This window comes from Manis pentadactyla, chromosome 7 (assembly GCF_030020395.1).
Source record: "Manis pentadactyla isolate mManPen7 chromosome 7, mManPen7.hap1, whole genome shotgun sequence".
Taxonomy (NCBI): domain Eukaryota; kingdom Metazoa; phylum Chordata; class Mammalia; order Pholidota; family Manidae; genus Manis; species Manis pentadactyla.
The window spans coordinates 108,072,701-108,090,803 of NC_080025.1; the positions used below are offsets into that span (position 1 = coordinate 108,072,701).

The following is an 18,103-nucleotide window of genomic DNA, read 5'->3' on the forward strand; positions in this document are numbered from 1 at the left end:
TAATTATCAGTATAGATGAACTTCCTTTTATGTAGTACAACCCTAACATTTTCATGCTGGAGGCAATATATATCCCATTCGTTCTGCTTCAAATATACCTCATACTTTTTCAAATAATATGTTTTAAAACTTTGTCAAATGAAGATATCCTTTGATAAAGTAGATAATCCCTAATTTTCCTTTTGAGAGAAAAAGGATTTAATCTCTGGATTTTCATGTCAGACTTCCTAAAAGTAAAAATGAATTGCGCTATAGAAATATAAGTAGATGTATAGGTTATCATGGCCAGGAACTTGGTGGGTAGGGTATATTAATAAATAATACAGCCAATTTCCACTCATTTAGGTTCTGACTATTTAGTTTAAAGGTTTTTTAATTCCCACTGTCCTCTCACTCTACCTTTTAAAAATTCTTCATTTTTTTAAAGAACTAAATCCTATAAATAAATTTTAGGACATAGAATTAAACGGAATAGTATGGTAAAAAAAATTTTTATTTTAAATTATTTTCATATTGTTTACTTCCTGAATGAATATTCCTAGTAGAATTAAAGCATTTTGGAGATGTACGAGATTTAAGAATTTTTTCTATAGAAATCATAATTGTTATTTGTTCTGAATAGCCTCCAAAAAAGGTGTGTGTTTTTTGTAGGGGGAACAGGAATTAAACCTTTCCTGGAACGCTTTGGAGAGCATTGTCAAGAACACAGCAAAGAAAGCCCAGCTCGCAGCACACCCCATAGAACCCCCGTTATCACTCCAAATACAAAAGCCATTCAAGAAAGATTATTCAAGCAAAATACATCTTCATCTACTACCCATTTAGCACAACAGCTCAAACAGGTATGGCTTATGACTTTTTACATTATTCATTACATGAAACTAGAAATTAAGTTGTGAATTCTGATATCAGACTTTTTGACTGAGATAAATAGGATCTTGAGTCACTGTATCATTTATTTCAAATTAGAAATATTGCAGTTTAGTATTCCATGTGTATTTTTAATTTTTTTATCTTGAAACTGAAGACAAGCAAAGTTTAGTACTGTTTAGATATTATTCTTAAACATACTATTGGCTCTTGTGTAAAATAGAGCTTTTGATGGTTTTAGGAACGTGAAAAAGAACTAGCATGTCTTCGTGGCCGATTTGACAAGGGCAATTTATGGAGTGCAGGAAAAGGCGAAAACTCAAGAAGCAAACAACTAGAAAGCAAACAGGTAATATAAACAAATGTAAAAGTGAACTTCATACCAAAATAATGTTGGCATCTAAGTTGTAGTTCTGTATTGTAAAATAATCCTTTACATACCTTCCTGTTCCAATTAACTATATCCCTTTCCATTCATAAACTCCTCAGATATTCATACCTCTGCTTTTCTCTTGTGATATTTTTCCATTTAGTGGAACTCTTTACCATATTTACTGATGACATACTTAAAATCGAATTTTAAATAATTATTCTTATCATTTGATTGATTTCAGATTCTACACAGATGCTAGTTCTAAATGTTTTTCAGAATCTACTTTTCTCATTAATGATTGTATACCTCTCCCCAAATGCCATACTTGACTATTCATAATCCTTTTTAGTCACCAAATATCTCCTAGATTTCTCCTCTTTATTCCTATATTACCTCTTGTCAAATTTCATTAATAAGCCTTTAACAAAATCCCTACTTGTGAATGTAAACTGTATGTTTCATTTCAATTACATGCCTACTGTGTATAAAATACTGTGTTAAGAGATACTTTTAAGCTAAAAATAATAAATTATATTTAAAGTGGATACCAGTAGAAACAGAACAACACATTTATCCAGTATTCTTTGAGAAAGACCTATTTGATTTTTTTTTTTTTTTATCATTTCTCTTGTTTAACAAATCATGTTGCCCAGCGTTCTGATCTCAACCCTTTTTTCCTCTCACTTGCCCTAGGATATCTCTTCCCTGTCCTCATATCTAGCTTCAGCTGTGCACAGAAATGTTAAGATGCTCAGCTATGCTGTGCTCACCTCTCTCCTGAACTGTAGGCCTGGTTGGCTAGTAGGGCTCTCTGTGCTGTCGTATATTCCTCATGTAGTCCCTGTCTTTACTTGGAGTCTTACTCTATACCCTGTCATCTGACAATATCTGGGAGCCCTTCCTTGGCTTTTACTTTTATTGCTCTGTCTTTGCACCTCCTGGCCCCTAGTGCACATGTACATAAACACACACAGCCACTGATACATTTTCTGAATATGTCACCAAGCTTCCTCATCTTCTTCATTTTCCTCTGCCATTATTTTTTGTATTTCTTCTTTCTTTGAAAGAAGGGGCTTGTTCTTGGTAAGAACAGTTAGAATGGAGTGGTGGCAGTGGAATGGCAATAGTTATGGGGGAAGAGCAGTGCCAATGAATGTAGGCATTCCTCAGAAGTTTGGTTCTTAAAGAGGTGGTTGCTGGAAAGGGATGAGGAAGTGAAGTATGGCTTGTATTTGTGATTTTTTGGTTTGTTTTGTTTTATTTTTGAGGAGACTTAGGTCAGTTTTAGTATTGAAAGTAAGAGTTTGTAGAGGATAAAGAGGTGATGATTGATGGGATGGGGTAAATCTTTGAGGAGATAAGAGTCAGTGAACTCCAGAGCACAGTGAGGGGAAATTAGGACAGTTTCCTGGTGTGATGAAAAGGAAGGAAGTGTTGGGTAGTTTTAGAGCTATGGTCACAGAAAATGGGTAGACTTCCTGTTTGACTGCTTCTGTTTTGTTCATTCTTAGGGAAAGAGAGGTGACAGGTTTAATGCTCTCTGGAGGATGGCAGAGAGAGCTGAGTTGGAAAGAGAAGGACTAAAGGGTAGTGTTAAGATTCAGGTGGGGTATAAGAATACATTTATAGTAAAACCAAGCTTGCAGTTAGGGTTTTTTTTCTCTAGATATGTCCAAAGGGCCCGGTTATACACATGGAGAAGTTGGGTTGTTCCAGTGTTGGGGTTTTGCCAGACAGGAGGAATGGAAATACAGTTGAAGTGAGGGAATTGAAGATACTAGTATGGTAAGCTAGTGGTTGAAATGGAGGGTCATGATGTCTAACCTGGATGGAGATGTGAGAAAATAGGTAGGAGCAACAGGAAGAAAAGCATCAAATGACCAGAGGTCTGTGTGAGGTGAGAGAACAGGGTCTGCTATTGTCTGGTCAGGTAAGAAAGCTAGAGATTGGAGGTGTTGTTAAAGTGAAATATTTGAATATAGGATTTCAGGTGATAGCTGAATTGGAGTGGTGGTGAAGGTCTTTGGAGTTGAAGTGTTTAGGCAACTGAGGGGCCAAGATGTTGTCTGGAAAGTGCTTGTGGCTACTGATATCACCCAGATGGTGTCTAGTGAGATGGGGAATGGAGTATGACTGGATGGCTTGAGCCTCAAAGGAGCAGGAGCTTTTAGAAGAGGACTTCTAAGAGCATGGAAGTATTTTTAGAGACTGGAGAGGAGGCTGTCCCTCATGTTGTAAGGGTTTAGGGGAGAGAACCACTTTTCTTACACAGGGTAATAGGTTAAGTCTCTCTTCACAAGAGAACCAGCCTTCTATTTGGGCAAGAATATTTGATGAGGAGAATAAGGATATAGGAGAGTTTGTTTATCAGGGAAGGGGATTGGACACATTAAAGGGTTTTTGGAGAGCATGAGGCAGAGGAGTTTGACTTAGGAGAGAGGAAGCACAGAACAGCATGCAGATGGGAGACTAAGGGAGAAGACAGAAATAGTGAAGTTATTACAATAGTTAATATTTATTGAATGCGTATAATATGCCAGGCCTCTCTGGTGGGTAATTTTAAGTATGCATTGTATCATTTAATCCTCCCAATAACACGGAAAGTTAAGTAATAATGTAATTCCCCTTTTTCTGGGTGAAGGACTAAGACTTAGAGAGGTAAGTCACTTGTCCAAGAATGACATAGCTGGTAAGTGGTGAAACCAAGGATTCTAACCAGACCTCCTGGCTCCAGAACCTTCTCCTTTAACTGCTGTATTTGTTCTTGGGCTATGATCCAAAGTAAAAGGATGGGGTTCTTAGTGAGTTCATTTGGCATTCTGTTTTCAAAGTTATGAGTTAAGCCTTTCAGAATGAATGTAGTTGCTTTGCATTCCCACTATAGTCATTCTTTCATTTACTCAACAAATATTTGCGTGCCTACTGTATACAAAGCACAAAAGCTTTTTACTCTCAAAATACATTCAGTCCCTTCTTCTCACTTCTGAAGTGCACTTTCCCTGCCTTGTTTCTCTCCTTAGATTTCTTGCCTACCCTTAAAATAGTCTGCAGCACATTTGATAGTTTGTACATCAAAAGCTTCTTCTAACTTGAGAGATAATTTAGTCTAGAGTAAGAATAGTTGGGTTTGTAAATTGGCCCTGCCAGTTATTAGCTGTGTATACAAGTTACTTAACTCCTCTGTGTCTGTTTTCTTGTCTATAAAATATAAATAATAATGCCTAACTTAATATAGTTTTGGGGAGGATTATGTGCTACAGTAATGTAAAGTGCTTAGAAAGGTGACTGGCACATACTGAGCTCTGTTAAATATTAGCTGCTGTTATTCTTATTTGATTATTTCTACTATTGCTTTAATCGTAGTCATTTCAAAAACAATAAATGTTTCTCTTCCATAGCCTTGTAAATGGTTTAAGAAGACTCAGATGAGGGAATTTTTTTCCTTCTCTCTTCTTTGTTCTGGATCTATTTTGTCTTTCTTTGTTTCTTTGCATTTTACCTTCTGTGTAACTATTAAGTGGAATCCTGATGTAGGAACTGTCACTAGATTTTATAGGTATAGGATGAGATAACATGGGGGAATTGTTTTTCCCATGTGTGGCTTTCACTTAAATTGGTTAATCTAAAACTATACTCTGATGAAAATTTCCATTCTCTGTTATTGCTTCCTAGTCTCTAAAAAAAAGATTTTTTTTGGAGGAATGTTATATAGAATAAGGAATCTTGCTTGTTTCATTTAATAACATGTAAAAAGAGAAAATCCGTAGTTTTGAGAGAGAAAATTTATCTCTTCATTTGCTTTTTGCAGGAAATTCATTGTCAGAACACTCCCCTCCAAAAAGTTGTCTCAAATACTCCATCACTCCCAGTAACAGGAAAGGTGACAGAAAATCAGACACCCACAAAGCCTTCCAGTACAGAACCTACAGGTCAGCATTTTCTATTTCCACCTCACTTAAAATGTTGCTTTCATTCTACCATAGTTTCGGAAATTGTATTGGAAATAAATGCTGCTCTTCAGTAAAAAGATAGATTAATTTGTTCATTTCCTCTCACTTTTTCATTTCTAGCCATGCAATATGCTTCTTTCCAGAGTGAGAATTTACACTCTGGGAGAGAATATAAATTACTGTAAGTTTTCTTGGAGAAAAATTCAGTAATATTTGTTGAATTTTAAAGTGTGCATGCTCTTTAATTCATCTTCTCTGCAAGTGTTTCTGTAAGTTGAATTCTTAAAACTAGTGTGCAAAGATATATGGACAAAGATTAATTATAGCACTATGTGTAATAGTAATAACATTTAAATGGCCTAAATACCATGTGTAGACTATTTAAATTGTGCTAAATCCATGTAATCAAATATTATATAGCTGCTTAAAATAATAAGATAGCTTTGTATGTAATGACATTTAGTATATCATAGATATTTGAGTTTTTTTTTAAATTGTGGTGAAAAACACATTAATAAAATTTACCGAGGGCGGAGCTAACATGGCGATGTGAGTAGGAGAGTGGGAATCTCCTCCCAAAAACATATATACTTTTGAAAATACAACAAACACAACTAGCCCTAAAAGAGAGACCAGAAGACGCAGGACAGTGGCCAGACTGCAGCTACACCAGCGAGAACCCAGCGACTGGTGAAAGGGGTAAGATACAAGCCCCGGCCCGGCGGGAACCGAGCGCCCCTCCCCCCAGCTCCCGGCGGGAGAACAATAGGCAGAGCGGGAGGGAGACGGAGCCCAGGACTGCTGAACACCCAGCCCCAGCCATCCGGGCCAGAGCGCAGACACAGTACGTGCACAGGGGGCCCTGGATACTGGGGGAACAGGGAGTAAGACCTCTGAGCGGGTGCCGAAGCTGATGCCCCTGTGACAAAGAAAAGCGGGGGCTTTTTGAAAGTCTTAAAGGGACAGGGACTTAACAGCTTGACGGAAACAACCCAGGTCACAGTACAGCAGCTGGAAATTACAGGGAAAACCGGGTGCACTAACCCCCTGGGCAACAGCTCTGAGACCCCTCACGGAGGCAAACAGTCAAGCAGCACCCCCATCCATTACCCCACCGGGCGCTGCGAAAGCAGAGAAGCAGCCTGAGACAAATTCCGCCCACAGAAAGGGAAATTTCTCCCTTCCGGCCAGGCAAGACACAAAGACCCACTCTACACGCAATTACCCAACACAAGCCACTAGGGGTCGCAGTTGTCCCAGTAAAGAAAGGCCAGTAGCAAGTGAAAATTTTGGCCCTCCCAGCTGACAGTCAATAGCACCTGTCAACATGAAAAGGCAAAAAAATATGATCCAGACAAGACTAACCCAGACAGCTTCGGCATCTGCTACATCTTCCCCTGAGAAGGAATCTGGGGAGATAGATTTAGCCAGTCTTCCTGAAAAAGAATTCAAAACAAAAGTCATAACCATGCTGATGGACTTGCAGAGAAATATGCAAGAACTAAGGAAGGAGAATTCAGAAATAAAACAAGCTCTGGAAGGACTTCAAAACAGAATGGACGAGATGCAAGAGACCATTAATGGACTAGAAAACAGAGAACAGGAACGCAGAGAAGCTGATGCAGAGAGAGATAAAAGGATCTCCAGGAATGAAAGAATTTTAAGAGAGCTGAGTGATCAATCAGAAAGGAATAATATAAGAATCATAGGTATCCCAGAAGAAGTAGAGAGAGAAAAGGGGATAGAAAATGTCTTTGAAGAAATAATTGCTGAAAATTTCCCCAAACTAGGGGAAGAAATGGCCTCTCAGACCACAGAGGTACACAGAACTCCCATGACAAGGGATCCAAGGAGGGCAACACCAAGACACATAATAATTAAAATGGCAAAGATCAAAGACAAGGACAAAGTATTACAAGCAGCCAGAGAGAAAAAAAAGGTTACCTACAAAGGAAAACCCATCAGGCTATCATCAGACTTCTCAACAGAAACCCTACAGGCCAGAAGAGAATGGCATGATATACTTAATGCAATGAAACAGAAGGGCCTCGAACCAAGACTACTGTATCCAGCACGAATATCATTTAAATATGAAGGAGGGATTAAACAATTCCCAGACAAGCAAAAGTTGAGGGAATTTGCCTCCCACAAACCACCTCTACAGGGCATCCTACAGGGACTGCTCTAGATGGGAGCACTCCTAAAAAGAGCACACAACAAAACACCCAACATATGAAGAAGGGAGGAGGAGGAATAAGAAGGGAGAGAAATAAAGAATCATCAGACTGTGTTTATAAAAGCTCAACAAGCGAGTTAAGTTAGACAGTAAGACAGTAAAGAAGCTAACCCTAAACCTTTGGTAACCACAAACTTAAAGCCTGCAATGGCAATAAATTCATACCTCTCAATAATCACCCTAAATGTAAATGGACTGAATGCACCAATCAAAAGACACAGAGTAATAGAATGGATAAAAAAGCAAGATCCATCCATATGCTGCTTACAAGAGACTCACCTCAAACCCAAAGACACGCACAGACTTAAAGTCAAGGGATGGAAAAAGATATTTCAAGCAAACAACAGAGAGAAGAAAGCAGGTGTTGCAATTCTGGTATCAGACAAAACAGACTTCAAAATAACGAAAGTAACAAAAGACAAAGAAGGACATTACATAATGATAAAGGGCTCAGTCCATCAAGAGGATATAACCATTATAAATATATATGCACCCAATACAGGAGCACCAACATACCTGAAACAAATATTAATAGAACTAAAGGAGGAAATAGAATGCAATGCATTCATTCTAGGAGACTTCAACACACCACTCACTCCAAAGGATAGATCCACCGGGCAGAAAATAAATAAGGACATGGGAGCACTGAACAACACAGTAGAACAGATGGACCTAATAGACATCTATAGAACTCTACATCCAAAAGCAACAGGATATACATTCTTCTCAAGTGCACATGGAACATTCTCCAGAATAGACCACATACTAGGACACAAAAAGAGCCTCAGTAAATTCCAAAAGATTGAAACCCTACCAACCAACCTTTCAGACCACAAAGGCATTAAACTAGAAATAAACTGTTCAAAGAAAGCAAAAAGGCTCACAAACACATGGAGGCTAAACAACACGCTCCTAAATAATCAATTGATCAATGACCAAATCAAAATGGAGATCCAGCAATATATGGAAACAAATGACAACAACAACACTAAGCCCCAACTTCTGTGGGACACAGCAAAAGCAGTCTTAAGAGGAAAGTATATAGCAATCCAAGCATATTTAAAAAAGGAAGAGCAATCCCAAATGAACGGTCTAATGTCACAACTATTGAAATTGGAAAAAGAAGAACAAATGAGGCCTAAGGTCAGCAGAAGGAGGGACATAATAAAGATCAGAGAAGAAATAAATAAAATTGAGAAGAATAAAACAATAGCAAAAATCAATGAAACCAAGAGCTGGTTCTTCGAGAAAATAAACAAAATAGATAAGCCTCTAGCCAGACTTATTAAGAGGAAAAGAGAGTCAACACAAATCAACAGTATCAGAAACGAGAAAGGAAAAATCATGACAGACCCTACAGAAATACAAAGAATTATTAGAGAATACTATGAAAACCTATATGCTAACAAGCTGGGAAACCTAGGAGAAATGGACAACTTCCTAGAAAAATACAACCTTCCAAGACTGACCCAAAAAGAAACAGAAAATCTAAACAGACCAATTACCAGCAATGAAATTGAAGCGGTAATCAAAAAACTACCAAAGAACAAAACCCTCGGGCCATATGGATTTACCTCGGAATTTTATCAGACATACAGGGAAGACATAATACCCATTCTCCTTAAAGTTTTCCAAGAAATAGAAGAGGAGGGGATACTCCCAAACTCATTCTATGAAGCTAACATCACCCTAATACCAAAACCAGGCAAAGACACCACCAAAAAAGAAAACTACAGACCAATATCCCTGATGAACGTAGACGCAAAAATACTCAACAAAATTTTAGCAAACCGAATTCAAAAATACATCAAAACCATCGTACACCATGACCAAGTGGGATTCATCCCAGGGATGCAAGGATGGCACAACATTCGAAAGTCCATCAATATCATCCACCACATCAACAAAAAGAAAGACAAAAACCACATGATCATCTGCATAGATGCTGAAAAAGCATTTGACAAAGTTCAACATCCATTCATGATAAAAACTCTCAGCAAAATGGGAATAGAGGGCAAGTACCTCAACATAATAAAGGCCATCTATGAAAAACCCACAGCCAACATTATATTGAATAGCGAGAAGCTGAAAGCATTTCCGCTGAGATCGGGAACTAGACAGGGATGCCCACTCTCCCCACTGTTATTTAACATAGTACTGGAGGTCCTAGCCACGGCAATCAGACAAAACAAAAAAATACAAGGAATCCAGATTGGCAAAGAAGAAGTCAAACTGTCACTATTTGCAGATGACATGATACTGTACATAAAAAACCCTAAAGACTCCACCCCAGAACTACCAGAACTGATATCGGAATACAGCAAAGTTGCAGGATACAAAATCAACACACAGAAATCTGTGGCTTTCCTGTATACCAACAATGAACCAACAGAAAGAGAAATCAGGAAAACAACTCCATTCACAATTGCATCAAAAAAAATAAAATATCTAGGAATAAACCTAACCAAAGAAGTGAAAGACTTATATTCTGAAAACTACAAGTCACTCTTAAAAGAAATTAAAGGGGACACTAACAGATGGAAACGCATCCCATGCTCATGGCTAGGAAGAATTAATATCGTCAAAATGGCCATCCTGCCCAAAGCAATATACAGATTTGATGCAATCCCTATGAAACTACCAGCAACATTCTTCAATGAACTGGAACAAATAATTCAAAAATTCATATGGAAACACCAAAGACCCTGAATAGCCAAAGCAATCCTGAGAAAGAAGAATAAAGTAGGGGGGATCTCACTCCCCAACTTCAAGCTCTACTATAAAGCCATAGTAATCAAGACAATTTGGAGCTGGCACAAGAACAGAGCCACAGACCAATGGAACAGACTAGAGAATCCAGACATTAACCCAGACATATATGGTCAGTTAATATTTGATAAAGGAGCCATGGACATACAATGGCGAAATGACAGTCTCTTCAACAGATGGTGCTGGCAAAACTGGACAGCTACATGTAGGAGAATGAAACTGGACCATTGTCTAACCCCATATACAAAAGTAAACTCAAAATGGATCAAAGACCTGAATATAAGTCACGAAACCATTAAACTCTTGGAAGAAAACATAGGCACAAACCTCTTAGACATAAACATGAGTGACCTCTTCTTGAACATATCTCCCCGGGCAAGGAAAACAACAGCAAAAATGAACAAGTGGGACTATATTAAGCTGAAAAGCTTCTGTACAGCAAAAGACACCATCAATAGAACAAAAAGGAACCCTACAGTATGGGAGAATATATTTGAAAATGACACATCCGATAAAGGCTTGACATCCAGAATATATAAAGAGCTCACATGCCTCAACAAACAAAAAACAAATAACCCAATTAAAAAATGGGCAGAGGAACTGAACAGACGGTTCTCCAAAAAAGAAATACAGATGGCCAACAGACACATGAAAAGATGCTCCACATCTCTAATTATCAGAGAAATGCAAATTAAAACTACAATGAGGTATCACCTCACACCAGTAAGGATGGCTGCCATCCAGAGGACAAACAACAACAAATGTTGGCGAGGCTGTGGAGAAAGGGGAACCCTCCTACACTGCTGGTGGGAATGTAAACTTGTTCAACCATTGTGGAAAGCAGTATGGAGGTACATCAAAATGCTCAAAACAGACATACCATTTGACCCAGGAATTGCACTCCTAGGAATTTACCCTAAGAATGCAGCAATCAAGTATGAGAAAGACCAATGTACCCCTATGTTTATCGCAGCACTATTTACAATAGCCAAGAATTGGAAGCAACCTAAATGTCCATGGATAGATGAATGGATAAAGAAGAGGTGGTACATATACACAATGGAATACTACTCAGCCATAAGAAAAGGGCAAATCCAACCATTTGCAGCAACATGGATGGAGCTGGAGGGTATTATGCTCAGTGAAACAAGCCAAGCAGAGAAAGAGAAATACCAAATGATTTCACTCATCTGTGGAATATAAGAACAAAGGAAAAACTGAAGGAACAAAACAGCAACAGAATCACAGAACTCAAGAATGGACTAACAGGTACCAAAGGGAAAGGGACTGGGGAGGATGGGTGGGTAGGGAGGATTAAGGGGGGGCAGAAAAGGAGGGGTATTAAGATTAGCATCCATAGCGGGGTGGGAGAAAGGGGAGGGCTGTACAACACAGAGAAGACAAGTAGTGATTCTACAACAGTTTGCTACGCTGATGGACAGTGACTGTAAAGGAGTATATAGGGGGGACCTGGTATAGGGGAGAGCCTAGTAAACAAAGTATTCGTCATGTAAGTGTAGATTAATGATTAAAAAAAAAAAAAAGCAGTTCCTATGTGGTGACCTCTAATGAGTTCTACACAATGATATAAAAGGCATATAAAAGTGTAGGCAAAGGGTCTGTTTGTGTGTATACAGAGGATCAAAGCCTAATTTGGCTACCCCGAAAATGAACTAAGATACGATATGAAAAAGAACTTCCAACATCAGCACTCTCGGGAAGACTCATGACAGAAGATGATCAGAAAAAAAAAAAACTCCAACAAAGATCCACGCACTGTCACAGGTGTAGATGCACTCATCCCACCAGTTCCTGGACTTGCCATGGGAATGAGTAAGGAGATATCTAAGCTGGCCTGTGCATACAGTAAAACAACAAATTGGACTGGATCTATACTGTTGGAACTCAACCAAGAATTAGGAGAAGTGCAAATTGTAGCACTCCAAAATCTTACAACCACAGACTATTTATCGTTAAAAGAACATATGGGATATGAACAGTCCCCAGGAATGGGTTGTTCTAGTTTATCTGAATTCTCTCAGACTGTTTAAGTTCAGTCGGACAATATCCACCATATCATAGATAAGTTTTCACAAATGCCTAAGGTGCCTAACTGGTTTTCTTGGTTTCACTGGAGATGGCTGGTAATTACAGGTATGCTTTGGTTATGTAACTATATTCCTATTATGTTAATGTGTGTGCACAATTTAATTAGTAGTTTAAAACCTATCCATGCTGAAGTTACTCTACAAGAAGATATGTCAAAGAAATAATCAATCTTCCCAGGTTTTCTTCTGCCTGCTACTTCTATAGCTTTTCTTCTTCCTACCTAATCACAACCTTTAAATAGAACTCGTGCCACATGTCGAATTTACCGAGTATCATAATTCTTCCAAGTGGTAAAGACACCTCAAGACAAATGCTGGGCATAGAAGCCACAGGGCATAAATATGCAAAGAAGTAAAAAGCTAACCTTTTCAAACAATAAGGCTTGTCTCTCACTTACCAACTTAACATTTCCCTGTATGGCCCCGGAAGATGACTGATTAGCCAGAGACGGGTAAGATTCCTCAAGGGAGGAACAACCTAAGACAGGCACAGTCACAGGGGGCCATCTGGTGAGAAAATGGTGAGCAGCAGAGGTGAGGCTTAGAACCTCCCCCCTCATGTTCTGAGAGAAATCTTCTGCATACATGGATGTTTATTGCCCTCGTCTAGCTTGGATTAACACATAGTCTACAGGCACACACCTGATTATCTACATTTGCTCTCTTACAACACTGAACTCTGTTTTCTACCTTTATCTCGTATCTACCTACCACTTCAGCATTTTATTAAAAATAATAATAATAGAGAAATGTGGTATCCACATATAAATCAAGTTAAAAATCAAATGAATATTCATATTTGAACTGACTGTGTATAGTTCATAATGCATGAACAAAACCGAAAGCTTCTGTGATGACTGCCCTTGCACTGTTCACCATGTAACTTATTCACTGTGTAAGAATTTGTACTCCATGTAAGAATTTGTTCGTTATGCATCAGAAGATTGGAGACTGACGAAAATTAGGCTTGGGGTGGATTAATGATTGTGCATTGAGTATTGACCCCCCTATACAGAAATTTATTGTGGTTAACAACTATTTGATCAATAAATATGAGAGATGCCCTCACAAAAAAAATATATATATATATATAAACACACTTCCAATTGTAAAATAAATAAGTAACCGGGATGTAATGTATAGCATAAGGAATATAGTCAAAATATTGTAACAACTTGGTATGGTGATAGCTGGTACCTAGAATTATCATGTATATAAATGTTGAATCACTGTGTTGTACAACTGAAACTAATGTAATGTAATACTGTTGTCAACTACCCTTCAATAAAAAAAAAAAAGAAAAAAAAATTTACCATCTTAACAATTTTGAGTGCACAGTTCAGTAGTGTTGAATATATTCACATTGTTATGGAACAGATCTCCAGCACTTTTTGATCTTCCAAAAACTCCAAACAGCTCCCTTCCTCAGCCCTTGGTAGCCACCATTCTACTTTCTGTTTTGGTGAATTTGACTGCTTTAGATACCCTATATAAGTTGAATCATACAATATTTGTGTTTTCGTGTGTAGCTCATTCATTTTCACATAACATCATTGAGCTTCATCTGTGTTTATAACATGTGATTGGATTTCCTTCCTTTTCAAGGCTGAATAAATATTCCATTGTGTGTATATATATATATATAGATATAGATAGATAGATAGATATAGATATATATATACACCACATTTTGCTTACTCATTATCTGTCAATGGATATATGTGTCGCTTCTACCTCTTTTTTTTTTCTTAATTTTTTCTTAAGGTATGATTGATATACACTCTTATGAAGGTTTCACATGAAAAAACAATGTGTTTACTACATTTACCCATATTATCAAGTCCCCACCCGTACCCCAATGCAGTCACTGTCCATCAGTGCAGCAAGATGCCACAGATTCACATGTGCCTTTTCTGTGCTACACTGTTCTCCCCGTGATCCCCCACACCATGTGTACTAAACATAATACCCCTCAATCCCCTTCTCCCTCCCTCCCCACCCACCCCTTTGGTAACCACTAGTTCATTCTTGGAGTCTCTGAGTCTGCTGCCATTTTGTTCCTTCAGTTTTGCTTCATTGTTATACTCCACAAATGAGGGAAATCATTTGGCATTTGTCTTTCTCTGCCTGGCTTATTTCACTGAGCATAATGTCCTCCAGCTCCATCCATGATGTTGCAAGTGGTAGGATTTGTTTCTTTCTTATGGCCAAATAGTATTCCATTGTGTATATGTACCACATCTTCTTTATCCATTCATCTACTGATGGACACTGAGGTTGCTTCCATATCTTGGCTATTGTAAAAAGTGCTGCAATAAACATAGGGGTGCATATGTCTTTTTGAATCTGAGAAGTTGTATCCTTTGGGTATATTCCAAGGAGTGGGATTCACCGGTCAAATGGTATTTCTATTTTTAGTTTTTTTTGAGGAACCTCCATATTGCTTTCCACAATGGTTGAACTAGCTTACATTCCCACCAGCAGTGTAGGAGGGTTCCCCTTTCTTCGCTTCCTTGCCAGCATCTGTTGTTCTTAGTCTTTTCGATGCTGGCCATCCTTACTGGTGTGAGGTGATATGTCATTGTAGTTTTAATTTGCATTTCCCTGATGATTGGTGATGTGGAGCATCTTTTCATGTGTCTGTTGGCAATCTGAATTTTTTCTTTGGAGAACTGTCTCTTCATATCCTCTGCCCATTTGTTAATTGGGTAATTTGCTTTTTGGGTGTTGAGTCATGTAAGTTCTTTATATATTTTGGGTGTTAACCCCTTGTCGGATATGTCATTTACAAATATATTCTCCTATACTGTAGGATGCCTTTTTGTTCTGTTGATGATGTCCTTTGCTGTACAGAAACTTTTTAGTTTAATGTAGTCCCATGAGTTCATTTTTGCTTTTGTTTCCCTTGCTTGAGGAGATGCATTCAGGAAGAAGTTGCTCATGCTTATATTCAGGAGATGTTTGCCTCTCTTCTACCTGTCATGGTTAAATAGTGTTGCCATGAACAGAGGTGTGCAGATATCTCTCTGAGACCCTGTTCTCAATTCTTCTGGATATATACCCAGAAGTGGGATTGGTAGATCATATAATAGATCTATTTTTAATATTTTGAGGAACCATCATACTGTTTTCCATAGTGGTCGTACCATTTTACAATCTCACCAACAGTGTACAAGGGTTCCATTTTCTCCATATCCTTATCAACACCTGTTACTTTCTTGATAGTAGCCATAGTTTTTTTTTATAGTAGCCATCCTAATGGCTATGATGATAGCTCATTGTGATTTTCATTTCCATTTCTCTTATGATTAGTGATGTTGAGCATCTTTTCATACGCTTGTTGTCCGTTTGTATACCATCTTTGGAGAAATATTTGTTCAAGACCTTTGCCCATTTTTTGATCAGATTATTTGATTTTTGTTATGAGTTGTAGGAGTTCTTTATATATTCTGAGTATTAACCCCTAATTAGATACATGATTTGCAAATATTTTCTCCCATTCATTCCATAGGTTGCCTTTTGTACTCTGTTGATTGTGTCCTTTGAGACACAAAGTTTTTAAGTTTGTTTTAGTCCCATTTGTTTATTTTACTTTTGTTGCCTGTGCTTTTGGTGTCATACTCAAGAAATCCTCACCAAATCCAATGTCATGGAGCTTTTCCTCAAAGTTTCCTTCTAGGATTTTTATAGTTTTGAGTATTACATTTAGGTCTCTAATCCATTTTGAGTTAATTTTGTAGTACATAGTATCAGATAAGAGTCCAAATTCATTCTTTTGCATGTGGATATCTACTTTTTTTTGAAGAGACTCTTCTTTCCCCCATTGAATCATCTTGGCAGCCTTATCAAAGATCATATTACCATGTATATGAGATTTTACTTCTCTGCTGTCTGTTCTGTTCCATTGGTCTATATGTCTGTTTTTATGTAAGTACTATACTGTTTTGATTATTATAGCTTTGTAATATGTTTTGAAATCAGGAAATGTCAGTCTTCTAACTTAGTTCTTTTTCAAAATGTTTTCGTATTCAGATTCCTTGAAGCTCCATAGGAGTTTTAGTATAGACTCTTCTATTTCGCCAGAAATTGCTATTGTGGGATTTTGATAGGAATTGTCTTGAATCTGTAGATTACTTCATGTAGTATTGACATCTTAACAATATAAATCTTCTAATCCATGAATATGGGATATCTTTCCAGCTGTGCCTTGTTTAATGAGTTTTAGCCGTTTTTTGTAGTTTCAGTGTACAAGTCTGTCAACTTGGTTAGGTTTATTCCTATGTATTTTATTCTTTTTGAGGCTGTTGTAAGTGGAATCGTTTTCTTAATTTTCTTTCCAGAGTATTTGGTGTCAGTGTATAAAAGTGCAACTGACTTTTGTATGTTTCTTTTGTGTTCTTTATCTTCCCTGAAATTAGTAGTGACAGTTTTTTTTGAGAGATCTTTAGTTTTCCATATATAAGATCATGCCATTTATGAACAGATAATTTTACTTTTTTTCAAATTTGGATTTGAAATTTCTTTTTTGTTTCTTTTTCTTGCCTATTTCTTGCCTATCTCACTAGGTCTTTCGAAGCTATGTTGAATAGAAGTGGTGAGAGTGGGCATCCTTGTCTTGTTCCTGATCTTAGACAAAAAGCTTTCAGTCTCTCACTATTGGGTATAATGTTAGCTGTGAGCTTTTCATATATGGCCTTCACTATGTTGAGGTAGAGTTTCCTTTGATTGCTAGCTTGTTAAACATTTTTATCAAGATTTTTTTTAAAAAGTGGAAAACAAATTGCTGAACAACATGTCTAAAGTAATCACTTTCTGATAAAACAAAAGAATATACACATGTGTATACATAAGGGGAAAACTGGAAGAAAAAATAATAACCTGGTAATATTGGTGTGCCCTTTCTCTTTGCGGGGAGGAAGAAATGGGAAAGTTAAGAGAGGACAGGTATCTTGGCGGATTCTTCACTCATTTGTAGATTCAAAATGCATAGTTTTATAATCTGAAAAAAGATACATAAGATTTCTTAACTGAAAAATTCTAGGTTCTTATATATATTAATATGGCTTTTCTTAAAAATTTTTTTAGGTTTTATTGAATGTGAAATGACAAAATCTAGTCCTTTGAAAATAACATTGTTTTTAGAAGAGGAGAAATCTTTAAAAGTAACAACAGAACCAAAGGCTGAGCAGCAGACTGGTTGGTTTTATTTTTTATTTCTTATTAACTCTGAGCACGCTATAAGGAATAATGTATTGGTAAAAGCATGTATTAAAATATGCAGTGTTCTATATATCAAAATCTCTTGTCATTTTATGATACTTTCTCTCTTTTTTTAAACTGGGAAATATTCTAGCATCCACAAAGATATAGTACATGAACAGTTATCTTCATGTCACAGACTCCTGTGAAAATCTGATTAAGGCTATCGCTCACTTTCATGGACAAAGTAAATGTGCTGCCCTTCCACACTCTTCATATACTGTTAGAGGAGTTAATCGTCCTTGAAAATTATATTTAAACACTGCCCTAAGTAATATTAATAATTTCCTATTATGGACTGACATGTGAAAGGGCAGCTCTCAACAATAGAGTTATTTGAAAGAACATTTTGTGTCAGTCTGAAGCTTTTGGCTATTACCTTGCAGTTTGAGTTCTTACTTAATATTCTTTCTTAAACCCAAAGCACTGAATCAGATTTTGATAGCTCCAACCTAAATTGCTCTCCTGTTTGTTTATTTAGTAAGCATATGAATGTTAGGTCTTCTGCTGTCCCTTTAATTCTTAAAGGTCTTAATCA

General features: G+C 37.3%; 1 protein-coding gene across 3 annotated transcripts in view; it reads left to right on the forward strand.

The window, feature by feature from the left end:
* Positions 1 to 18,103, forward strand: part of ANLN (anillin, actin binding protein) — a 72,304-nt gene that overhangs the window by 14,930 nt on the left and 39,271 nt on the right. For all 3 annotated transcript variants that reach the window (XM_057504657.1, XM_036897464.2, XM_036897465.2), the window contains exons 6-9: positions 652 to 842; positions 1,112 to 1,219; positions 5,052 to 5,172; positions 17,392 to 17,502. In XM_057504657.1, the coding sequence (XP_057360640.1) occupies positions 652 to 842; positions 1,112 to 1,219; positions 5,052 to 5,172; positions 17,392 to 17,502 (531 nt within the window). The remainder of the gene's footprint in view (positions 1 to 651; positions 843 to 1,111; positions 1,220 to 5,051; positions 5,173 to 17,391; positions 17,503 to 18,103) is intronic.